This window comes from Episyrphus balteatus, chromosome 4 (genome assembly GCF_945859705.1).
Source record: "Episyrphus balteatus chromosome 4, idEpiBalt1.1, whole genome shotgun sequence".
Classification (NCBI taxonomy): Eukaryota; Metazoa; Arthropoda; class Insecta; order Diptera; family Syrphidae; genus Episyrphus; species Episyrphus balteatus.
In genome coordinates, this window is record NC_079137.1 from 52,424,054 (window position 1) to 52,436,533 (window position 12,480).

The following is a 12,480-nucleotide window of genomic DNA, read 5'->3' on the forward strand; positions in this document are numbered from 1 at the left end:
CCTTTCAACGAAGGAGTTCCCTTCGTTCCAGGCTTTCCAGGAACTGCGACATGCAAACATAAACAATGGTGAAGCTATCTTCAAAATTGACGCTCAAAGAAGAAGGAATACTTAGGAAATTTGCTCACCAAATTTGATTAACGATGTTCAAGGCCTACTTCTTGTGGATGACGACAAAATGCTTCACACATCATGGCCACAGTTTTGTGACTGACTTTTAAACGAGAAGTTTACCAGGATATACTTTCCAACAGCCGAACATAATTTAGAAGAAGTTCACGACCTTACAGTCGAATAAGTTAACGTGGCGGTGAAAAACTCCAAGAAAGGAAAGGGTATAGGTCTAGACAAAATACCCTCTGAGTTCTTGAAAAAAAATTAGAGACATCGGCTCTATATGGCTAACTATTCTCATCTCCAAACTCATCAGCGGTTTCCTAATCAGTGAAGACAAACACCCCTATTACGATTGTCAACTATCAACTGATAGTTGATAAATTTGAATTTTAATAATGAATTTTTCAATTACATTTCAAGTAATTAGGTTAGAATCATTCTTTGTTTTCATTTTATTTGCAAATTAGATAATAAGAGATCGAAATTCTCTCAATCTAAAAAGGAAACGGCGATAACTACTGTTCGATTAAGCTGATGACTCACACCATGAAGATCGTTGAACGCATTTTAGATGGCCGATTGCATAAAATAATACGGCTGTCTGATGACCGGTGCGGGTTTTTTCCGCGTGAATCAATCACAGATGACATGCAGAGTTTAAAAATCAGAATAGATAAGCACAGTGATTCCTGAAGATATTCTCATATTGTGCGGGTTAAATAAGAGAAGGCATTTGATAGACAGCAAAGATATTTATTTTCCTGAGAAACTTTACGTACGGATGATCATGAACACGTACGAGGAAGTAAGAACGAAGGTAAGATTCCCCTCAAAAGTCATGAAGAGTTCCTTATCAAAGTCGGTGTGCAACAGGCAAGCTTCCTGAGTCCTTTTCGCTTTATCACAGTCCTTGACTTTCTGCTTTGATGATGGAGCCAACATAGATACAAATTCAATATTCTAGCAACGAGCACTTGCTGCTGTATGGATGGATATTCTGGAGTGAAGTGGATACCGCATTAGTGCGAAAAAACAGAATATCTATGCTGTCCACTTTCCGATCCAGACATAATATTTGTTCTTAAACGTTGGGTTTATGATGAACAGTGAAGAATCCACCATCGCATAAGCCAAGGGTTGATGAAGTGGTGAGAAAACTCTGTCATCTTTGGGGCATAATAATAATAAGACAGAAAAATACCTCCTAAACTGAAAGGAAAGCTTCATAGTCTATACTGCAGTTGTAAGTCCAGCATTTACATACAATGTTAGACAATGTAGAAAATGTATGAGAGTAAATTGACAGCAGCTAAGATAAAGAAAAATATGCTTCGCATGAAAACAGAGGTAACAAAAGCTTGATCTAATCACAAACAAGGAAGCCTTCACATTGAAAATCCCTTCTGGGATAAAATACAGCACGACGATAAGCTGATGAGGCCCAAAAAACAAATGCAACGACAACTACATTTAGTTGTCGTTAGACGTGGAACAATCAAAACCGAGAGAACTGCCGACGTTTCCTGAGTCGATAATGGAGGAGAAGAAGAAGAGATTCCATTACAGATTCATCCATCGTTTACCTCAGATAAAGCCTAGTATTGCCCCATTTGCCGAGCTCATCTACTATTTCGTCATTTGCTTATGTAGACCAAATGTAGAAGATAGTTCAACTATTACTTCCATGATATTGGCATATTTTCATAACCTGCGGTTAAGTTAAAATTGTCTGTTGGCCAATTAAAGGCTATGCTAATGGTAAAATAAAAGTCCATCATATAAAAGCTAAAGCAAACTCTTTATTTTCTTATGTTCGATCCATTTCTTACACAAAAACCCTTATATACAAAACAAGTTCAATCTTTCGTTTTAAACATTAACATTCTCCTCAATTTCAATATACTTTTGTAATATTTTAAACATCTCCACTTTGGCTTTAATCTTATGAACACGATTCAGCTGTCGCAGATAAACACAAACGCTCTTGCAGAAGAAATCATCTTCATTTTCCGTGTTGTCACTAGTTTTCGACGTGTTTGGTGTACTTGGTTGTTTATTGGTTTGCGAAGCTAATTCAATTGCATGTCCTCCACTTGTAATTAAATCACAATTTTGAACATTTGTATTTGTTGGTGGCTGCTCACTATCCGAAGATAAATCAACTTGATACTCTTCAAAGTTAACTTCAGTAGCCAAAGGCTCTTCATCGTCATCGACTTCTTGAGTCACTTCGTTGTTTGAATCAATCACCATTGATATACTATCGACCTTTTCTACTTGATAGCCCTGAAATATCTCTTCGACATTTACCTCTTCTGTAGTGTGTTGTTCTGATTCAGATTCTCTTTTACAAGTATTAGAATAGCTGCTGTCGCAAGTACTGTAGCTGTGTTTTTCCAATTTGCCATCCCAACTGGTGTCTGATCTTATTTTACAAACTATTGAACTTCTTTGTCTTTAAAGAGAATATTGTACAATTATAAAATCTCTTTTAATTAACAATAAAAAATCGTCGGCGGAAGGCAAAATTGTTCTTAGTCACAAGAGCAAATTATATTACAATTTGAAGAAATACAATTCTGTATCAAATGGTATACAGACAGGTCGAGAACAGCGACAGTTACAGGGGCAGGCGTCTTTGGGCCTAGTACTGAGCTCTCCGTACCAATGGGTCAGTCCCCAAGTATCTTTCAAGCTTAGGTAAATGGCCTTGTTAAACGTGCCGAAATAAACCTCAAATTAAATCACCGAAACAAAAACATTGCTATTATGTCTGATAGTCAAGTTGCCCTAAAAGCACTTAAATCTGACGAAATCAACTCCAAGCTAGTATTGGAGAGTTTAGAAAAACTTAACAAACTTGGCAAAATAAACAAAGTCAATCTCCACTGGGTACCTGGGCACGTTGCTGTCCAGGGGAACGAGGAGGCGGACTCTACTTTAATGGGACCCGAGCCGTATTACGGAATGGAAGAAAATATTATTAAAAATATAATAAAACTAGACGAGGAGACCAAGAGAACAAGAATCTGGGCAAAACTACCAAAACTGAGATAAGCGAAAATGCGTCTCGGGAACTACAACTAAGAGCGTTTCAAATCGTGTATCAGTGTAATTAGGGACAACCTCAGGTTAATCATTGGTCTCCTTACGGACCATTATAAATAAAGAAGGCACCTAAACATTTTGGACCTAGTAAATAGTGCAACATGTACATAGTATTTGTAACGAAAAAGAAGAAACACCAAATCACATTATGGGTAGTTGTAATACACTAATTTACCAAAGATTCAAACACCTGCGTTGCTACCTGGGCCCTATTGCACCAACCACTTTGCACTTTCCATTTTGCAACTTTGCACTTTAAATTTGCACTGAAATTCTGTTGCACCAAACTCCAATTTGCAAAGAGGAAATTATGTTTTTGAAAAGTAAAACAAAAATTCCTTCTTTGCACCAACCGCAAATTTGCAAAGCACAAAGTACTTTTCTGAAAAGCGCAAAGTTGTGCCAATTTGCAAAGAATTTTTTGATTTCGTTGCACCAAACAAAACAACTTTGCACTTTCCATTTCAAATTCTGCAAATTTTTGCAATAATATGCAAAGACAAAATTTCATTTGCGGGTGGCCATTTCTCGTGGCCATTTCCGCTGATTAATAAAAGAAAAAAAAATGTTTCAATTGTCTTAAAAACCAAACATCTAATTTCACATATCACACTAAACTCATATCATGAAAGTGAGTTGGAAATTGTTACGAATCGTAACTATGCGACACTTCAAAAGGAGTTTATTAACGATGTTCAGCTCTCAAATAGTTACAAATTGTAACTAAACAATAGACCATAATTCGTTATTATAAACATAAGTAAACTATGGTAAAATAAAGAACTCACGTCTGCCCTTAGCTTCATGGCCACATAGCCTCCTCTAGAATTGCCAACCGCCTTATTCAAAATTATTCGTTATTCAAAGAATGATTGCAATTTAAAGTCAAAATAATGATATTATATTGATATTAAAAATTCTATTATTTTCTTTTTTAAAGAAATTGCAGCAAAGCAACAGTCTTAGTAACTATAACAGAAAAAATAACAAATGATAAAAAACAACAAAATTTCAAAGATATCGTTGTTTAAGTAAAAAAAGAAGATTTCAACCTTTTTTAACAACAAAAAGAAGTTAAAACGATTTACTACTTTACTTTGCAAATACGCAAAGTTCCATTTTTAATTGGTGCACATTTTGCTTTGCAAAAAAACATCAAAAATTGCAAATGCAAAATGGGGAAATTTTAATTTTTGGTGAAACACTTTGCACGTTTACTTTGCAGAAAAGTTCTATCTTGCAAAGTTGCAAAATGCAAAGTGGTTGGTGCAATAGGGCCCAGGTCGAAGAGGAAAAATTTCACTCTATAAAAATACCCCAAATACTCAATTTTCTGAAAGGAATTAGGTTAGAGGAGGAGCTATAAAATGAGGAACCAACTCAGCTAGCTTAAAAGGGAGGCATAAGAGATCTCATATTTCACAGTCCATCTTACACCTCAAATATCAATCAATCAATCAATAGCTCCAATTTGAATGGATATAGAACATTTCTGAATGTTCTACATTGAAACTATAGAAAATTGTTCTATCACATAAAAAAATGTCTCTGAACAATTTAGAATGAATTTCACCTAAAAAAATTGTCGCTTAGACTAAAGTGGCTACCAATTATCTGCTGAAGGAAATTTTTTAAGACAAAAACGCTTTTGAAAATTTGGAAAGAGCAAAGAGCACCCTAAAACTAGTAAAACTGCATCATTATTTCATTTTTGGTAAAAAGTGGATTTAGAACAATTTTGCTTTCCGCCGACGAGAAATGTTTAAAACTTACTTTCGTTTGCGAACATACGGTCGCAAAAAGTCCATTTCTTTGTAGAATTCATCTTGTGGATATTCAACATTGGGATTAAGACGTCGACTTTTTAGCTCTCGAGTGTATTTGTCACGCAAACATGTCCATCGTCTGCGAGCATCATTCACTATCAAAATAAAACAATACAAATTTAGTTAAAAGGAAGAGAACTTTCCCTCCTCTTTTGCCTCTTACTATTGATTCCAAGATATTGCGATAATTCCACCCATATTTTTTCTTTTCTATAAGCAAACTTAAAATCTGAATTTGTTGGATCGAAGAGTGCTGGTGTAGCACGAACACCACGCACAAGTTCCAGATCGGACGGATCCATTTTTTTATTTTAACCAAATGCGGGGTAATTTGTTTTAAATAAAAAACAAAAAAAAAAAAAGTAAACAAAACAAATAACAGTTTTCTCGTAATAAATTCGTAAAACCAGAAAGTTATGTGATGTGATGGATGACAGAAGTTTATGCTACGGCAGTGCGTAAAATAATTTCATCACGTTCACGTTTTGGGTTCACGATTCGATGGAGATTTCGTTGTGTTATGTGTACTTAACGAATGTATAAAAAGATGCTTAACGTAAAATAGTATTGCCAGTATGAAATTTATTTTGATTTTGTTTTGGGTTTACACAAGAGTTGGAATTATGTCACAATGGCAAAATGAAATTGTAAGTCAGCTATTACATGAAGCCTCAAGAGGCGCGCCTCTTTTCAAAACTAATGAGTGCAAAAGAAAGAAGATAAAACAAAAAATTATCCGACCGGAGAGTCGTGTTCCAAATTTCTGAGACTCTTTTTTGACGTTTATTTTTCCACTCTTTCTTTTTTCAACATTCCCTTTCGTGTAATAGCTGACTAATGACTCTTTTACACAACTGAAATTGTAATGACTCTTTTACACGACTGGCAAATTGCCAATATATCTGTCAAATTGAACCCATTTTTCTTTTCATCGTGTAAACGCCAGCAATACTGCCAATATTTTTGCCAACAAAAAAAAAATGGCAGTGATGATTTGGCAAAAAATGTTTGCCATGGCTTTGTGTAAACACTGTGCTAAAGCCTGGTACGCTGCTCGCGCTAAATTTTAGCTCCCATACAAATTATCGAAAATTTTTAGCCGAGATAAAATGGATCCCATACAAGTTATCGATAACTTGTATGGGAATTTTATCTCAGCTAAAATTTAGCGCGAGCAGCGTACCAGGCTTTACGCCATATTCCAAATTATGCAGTTCAAGAAAAAGAACTTGCCCATTCTTTAAAGCCAGAAATATAATTGGAGGAAGCAGCCGGATGCTAATGTCAAATTCACGTTTTTGTTGTTGTTTTCTTTGACTGATTTACAAGTTTTCATCCTTTGAGTGCGGTTCCCAACTAGCACAACAGCTTCTATAAATTGAGATCTCGCAGGTTCTGCTTTGTATACAGCTTGTATTGAGCTTGCTTATAGAAGCTCGGACTTGTTTAATAACTTCTAATAAGTTGTTAAAATACTGTTAAAGAAACTTAAACGAAGAAAGCTTGTTTTTCGGATAAGCTAGCTTAGTGCATTTATAGAGGCTTTACAGAAATTACCAAGTTTTTATTTGATTTTTGGTTTTGATATTGAATAATCTAGCTCGGACACTTTTTGGTTTTGACATTGAATAATTTAGCTCGGACATTTTTTTCTTTGACATTTCTGCTATTTGAACTGATTAAGTTTTTGATTTCATTAATGAATATTACTAGGATGGCCGAGTGGGTAGAGTGATGGACTACTACCGATCAGATACGAAGTTCGATTCCTGGGTGTGGTAAAAAAATTATATACTTTTCAAATTATTATTAATAGATATACTAAATACTAATGGAATGTTATATATAATATCAGGTCAAAATATAAAATTTATGATTTAAAACCTGCTTAAAAAGAATTCTTTTTTGTTTTTATAGTTGTTTTTTTTTTTAATTTCGATAAGACATGTATTAAAGAGCTATACAAGCTGTTCCGAAGCTATCTGTCAAATCTCAAAGCTTCGGTAGAGCTTCGGTAAAGCTTCGGTAAAGCTTCGTTTAAGATCTTTATAGAGAGTCAAACTTGTATAACGTTCTCCTTTTTCCATGCCCAACAACCTTACTAAAGTTTAAAAGAAGCTGAAATGTAGCTTTTGTAATACCTTAACCGAAGCTGAAATGTTAGTTGGGTTGCGAGCGCTGTTCCCCTCCGTTTCGTCCGACAATTATAGGTCTGGCCTAATAGCAAATTGCCTTTTTTTAAACGTTGATCCCAATGGGTTCTTAGTTTGGCGTTGCCTAGCTAACGTCTCATCTTCGTCATCCTAGCAATGTAATAGTTTTAATTTTTGTTTCCATTTTTTTTAATTAATTTTTTTTTTATTTGATATTTTTTACTTGTCTATTTCAAAAAATCCAAATAAAATGGTTCATTAACTGCATGTAAACACAAAATTTCTATCCTTGGCAACTTTGGCAATCATTTTAAATCTTTATTTTTTAATTGTTTTTTCAGGCTGGAAAACTTGATGCAGAAAGCTTATTAGTTGTTGATTAAAAAAAAACAATAGCCCAAGTAACAATTTTACTTGCATAAGGTCCATTTTCTTCGATTCGGCAAGCTATCCCAACTAACATTTCAGCTTCGGTTAAGGTATTACAAAAGCTACATTTTAGCTTCTTTTAAACTTTAGTAAGGTTGTTGGGCATGGAAAAAGGAGAACATTATACAAGTTTGACCCTCTATAAGAAGTTTAAACGAAGCTTTACCGAAGCTCTACAGAAGCTTTGAGATTTGACAGATAGCTTCGGAAGAGCTTGCATAGCTCTTTAATACATGTCTTATCGAAATAAAAAAAAACTACTACAAAAACAAAAAATAATTCTTTTTTAAATGGTTTTTATTTGATTTTAAATCATGAATTTTATCTTTTAATCTGAAATTATATTATTATTCCATTAGTTTTTAGTATATCTATTAATAATAATTTTAAAAGTATATAATTTTTTTACCACACCCAGGAATCGAACTTCGTATCTGCTTGGTGGCAGTCCACCACTCTACGCACTCGGCCATCCTCGTATATTAATTAATGAAATCAAAAACTTAATCAGTTCAAATAGCAGAAATGTAAAAAAAAATGTCTGAGCTAAATTATTCAATGTCAAAACCAAAAAGTGTCCCAGCTAGATTATTCAATATCCAAACCAAAAACCAAATACTAAACTTGGTAATTTCTGTAAATCTTCTATAAATTCATTAAGCAGGCTTTTCCGAAAACAAGCTTTTTTCGTTTAAGTTTCTTTAACAATATTTAAACAACTTATTAGAAGTTGTTAAACAAGTTCAAACTTCTATAAGAAATTAAATTCTGAAGCAAGCTCAATACAAGCTGTATAAAAAGTAGATCCTGCGAGATCTCAATTTATAGAAGCTGTTGTGCTAGTTGGTATAGTTTGTATAAGTTTAGTTTAAGGCTTACTTACGCAAATCATCCATTTTGGAAACAAAGGAGGTCTCCTTAAGGCTAACTGGAAGTGTTTAGAAGAAGCCTTGTAAATATAAGTTAAAGAAGACCTTCATAAGACCTGTTTGAACCGTTTTAAAGAAGCCTTCTATTTTCAAGTGACAGAAGGCTTTCATAAGACCTGTTCCAAGAGGTTCTTGTAAGTATGCAATGTTTTCATCTCCCAACTAACAATTTAGCTTTCATTAGGTTCGATTTTTTCAATTCGGCAAGTTATAGCTAATAAAAAGTTTATTTAAAGTTTAATTATGCAGTTCAACCATTTGGAAGTAAAAGAAGACCTCTTTAAAGCCTTTTTATAGAGTTCTGAAACACTTGTATATATAAATTACAAATGGTCTTCTTAAGAACAACTTAAAGATATTTACAAAAAGACCTGTTTGTCTAAGCATCATTAAGACCTGTTTAAAGAGGTTTACCAAATACATAACCCATTTTATCAACGCCTTGTTAATAAAGCTATTTGCTGTTGTAAGTAAACGTTTGATAGAAATGTTTGCTTGTTTAATTTGTGACATTTCCAATTTGTGAGTAAACATACATGGTGTCCAATTGAATTTTACTTTAATATTTTTTTGTTAGTGAATTAAATCTCTTTTTAGCACTTTGTATTGGTTTTGTTGTGGCTATAATGAAATGATAAAATTGTAATTAGAAAAATATTAATCGCTTTCGCTGATATTTGCAGTCGGATATCTCCATCACCAAACTCAAGTTAAGAAGAGGGTCGGATATTTAATGAATTACATACATATGTATACGAACAATAACAGTGGTAAATCTGAATAAAAAAAAAAGTTATAAATAATAAACCTACGCAATTTTTTTTTTATCGAACATAAAATGCAAACAAAGATATGAAATATATTTTCATTTATTTGAAAAATAATTTTGCAAAGTATTAGCTATCTCAATTTTGGAGAATATAGTAAGGGACAAATTACAAAACCAATATATTCACAATTTTCCAGTTCTCTTTTACATTGAGTTTGGTCTGGTGGATGCGTGCTGGGCTGGTATGCGGGATACGTGGGTTAAATTCTTACCTGGGCCTTGAAAGTAAAGTAATGTTTTTTCAATTAAAATAAATTTATTTCATTTCAGGAAAAAGAAAAAATGCAGAAGAAGTACCAAAAAGAAAAAAAAAATACAAATTATAAAAGAAATAAATAAAATAAATAAATTCACATGTGAATATTTTTTTTCTTTTATATGAAAGCCTTATTCATACTGTATTATGATGTTCTTTAAGAAGCTAAATAGCGTTTTCTGAACACACTATATGTGTCTTTGCTAACTTTTGAAAGACCTTGTTAAAATGTTGTTAAAAAAGCTTATTAATTTCATAGCACTTGTGAAAGAAAGTCTTAAGGCAACTAAATAACCTCGGTAATTTACGCCAAAGTGGCTTGTATAAGATTTGCTGTTGTTATTTTACAAATAAAAAATTAGCCTGTATTGACACTATTGGAAATCAAATTGTTAGTTGGGCTCCCAACTTGCACAACAGCTTCTATAAATTGAGATCTCGCAGGATCTACTTTTTATACAGCTTGTATTGAGCTTGCTTCAGAATTTAATTTCTTATAGAAGTTTGAACTTGTTTAACAACTTCTAATAAGTTGTTTAAATATTGTTAAAGAAACTTAAACGAAAAAAGCTTGTTTTCGGAAAAAGCCTGCTTAATGAATTTATAGAAGGTTTACAGAAATTACCAAGTTTAGTATTTGGTTTTTGGTTTTGATATTGAATAATCTAGCTGGGACACTTTTTGGTTTTGACATTGAATAATTTAGCTCAGACATTTTTTTTACATTTCTGCTATTTGAACTGATTAAGTTTTTGATTTCATTAATTAATATACGAGGATGGCCGAGTGCGTAGAGTGGTAGACTGCCACCAAGCAGATACGAAGTTCGATTCCTGGGTGTGGTAAAAAATTATATACTTTTAAAATTATTATTAATAGATATACTAAAAACTAATGGAATAATATTATAATTTCAGATTAAAAGATAAAATTCATGATTTAAAATCAAATAAAAACCATTTAAAAAAGAATTATTTTTTGTTTTTGTAGTAGTTTTTATTTATTTCGATAAGACATGTATTAAAGAGCTATACAAGCTCTTCCGAAGCTATCTGTCAAATCTCAAAGCTTCTGTAGAGCTTCGGTAAAGCTTCGTTTAAACTTCTTATAGAGGGTCAAACTTGTATAACGTTCTCCTTTTTCCATGCCCAACAACCTTACTAAAGTTTAAAAGAAGCTAAAATGTAGCTTTTGTAATACCTTAACCGAAGCTGAAATGTTAGTTGGGCTCTCAAGTATGCAATGTTTTTCACCAATAAATATGCAAAGCTTTTATCCTGCAGATATGCAATGTTTGTAACACTTTAGAAAAAAACATTGCATTTTTATGTGAGGTTTCAATTAGCTCCCTTTTTGCCACTCATCTTTAATATTCGAGTATGGTCTACTGGTAAGGTGCTGGCTTGGTATGCAGAGGTATGTGGGATCGATTCCTGGCGGGGCCATTTGTGAAATAAAAAAAAATGTGTTCTTTTTCAATTAAAATAAAATTCTTCCCATTACAGAACGACAGGAAAAGCATTGACATGGCCAAAAAAGAAGAAAAAACAAAATAGAAAAAAATTACGGGTTGGAGTTAGTGTTGTGGGCCTCCCTGAACGATCCTGAAATTTGGATAAATTTCATTATGTTTTTCAGTGGCAAGGCTGAGACGTCTTCTAACTCATCGAAGAAGTAATCTCCGAGAGTTGTTTTCCTACTTTAAACGTCAAACGTCGATCCCAATGGGTTCTTAGTTTGGCGTTGCCTAGCTAACGTCTCATCTTCGTCATCCTAGCAATGCAGTAGTTTTAATTTTTGTTTCCATTTTTTTTTAATTGATTTTTTTTTTATTTGATATTTTTTACTTGCCTATTTAAAAAAATCCAAATAAAATGGTTCATTAACTGCAGTCATATGTAAACACAAAATTTCTATCCTTGGCATTTGGCAATCATTTTTAAACTTGATGCAGAAAGCTTATTAGTTGTTGATTAAAAAAACAATTGTTTTTACAAATCAACTACTCAAAAAGAAAAAGTATTTAAGGCTTGGCCACACTGGAGGGTATGCGGTAGCGGTACGGGTAACGGTGAGGGTACTTGTATGAAAAAAATTCCAAACTGACACATCAACGTTCAGGTGTGGAATTTTTTTAGTACAAATATCGTTACCGCTATACCGCATACCCTCCGGTATGCGGTATGGAGACCCAGTGTAAAGGCTTGGCCACACTGGAGGGTATGCGGTATAGCGGTAACGATATTTGTACTAAAAAAATTCCACACCTGAACGTTGATGTGTCAGTTTGGAATTTTTTTCATACAAGTACCCTCACCGCTACCCGTACCGCTACCGCATACCCTCCAGTGTGGCCAAGCCTTAAGAATAAGAATTCGGAATTTCGCTCATCTGTCAGTACCAAAAGAACAAAAGAAAATAGAAAAAAATATCTCCTAAACTAGGTGAAGATCAAAACAAACCAAATTTTTCAAGGACGCGCGCAATTTTAAAGAACTGTTGTTTGTAAAAAAAAACTCATACAAATCGATTTCAAGTGTTTTTTTGGTAGTAACGTTCTACTATAACTTAATTTAGTGTCTAAAAATCGAAAAAATTACGGAATTTAAAATATATTTCTATGCTGTATTTTTTGCTTTTTTGTTTTGTTGGTTTGTTTTTGCTGGTTTGTTTTGATTTTCGCCGAGTTTAAAACGTCAAAATAGTAACTGTAAATAGAAAGAGAAGACAAGGACAAATGTTCGAACTTCCCTATAGTATATTTCATACTCTACAAACACACCCCTCGAACGCATCCTACTTTCTCGGAGCTGTCACTTTTTCTACTTCTGCA

The 12,480-nt window shown here is 33.4% G+C and overlaps 1 protein-coding gene and 1 long non-coding RNA gene across 2 annotated transcripts; one reads left to right on the forward strand and one right to left on the reverse strand.

The window, feature by feature from the left end:
- Positions 1–1,896: 1,896 nt before the first annotated feature.
- Positions 1,897–5,532, reverse strand: LOC129918976 (uncharacterized). Its single transcript, XM_055999747.1, has 3 exons — positions 5,215–5,532; positions 4,999–5,146; positions 1,897–2,572 (listed from the first exon to the last, which is right to left on the reverse strand). The coding sequence occupies exons 1-3, from the start codon at positions 5,351–5,353 to the stop codon at positions 1,987–1,989; spliced, it is 873 nt and encodes a 290-aa protein (XP_055855722.1). The 5' UTR covers positions 5,354–5,532; the 3' UTR covers positions 1,897–1,986.
- Positions 5,533–8,879: 3,347 nt separating this feature from the next.
- LOC129918977 (uncharacterized) lies at positions 8,880–9,585 on the forward strand. The gene is made up of 3 exons (XR_008773032.1): positions 8,880–9,084; positions 9,140–9,332; positions 9,413–9,585. It is a non-coding gene; the product is annotated as an uncharacterized LOC129918977 (long non-coding RNA).
- The last annotated feature ends 2,895 nt before the right edge of the window (positions 9,586–12,480 follow it).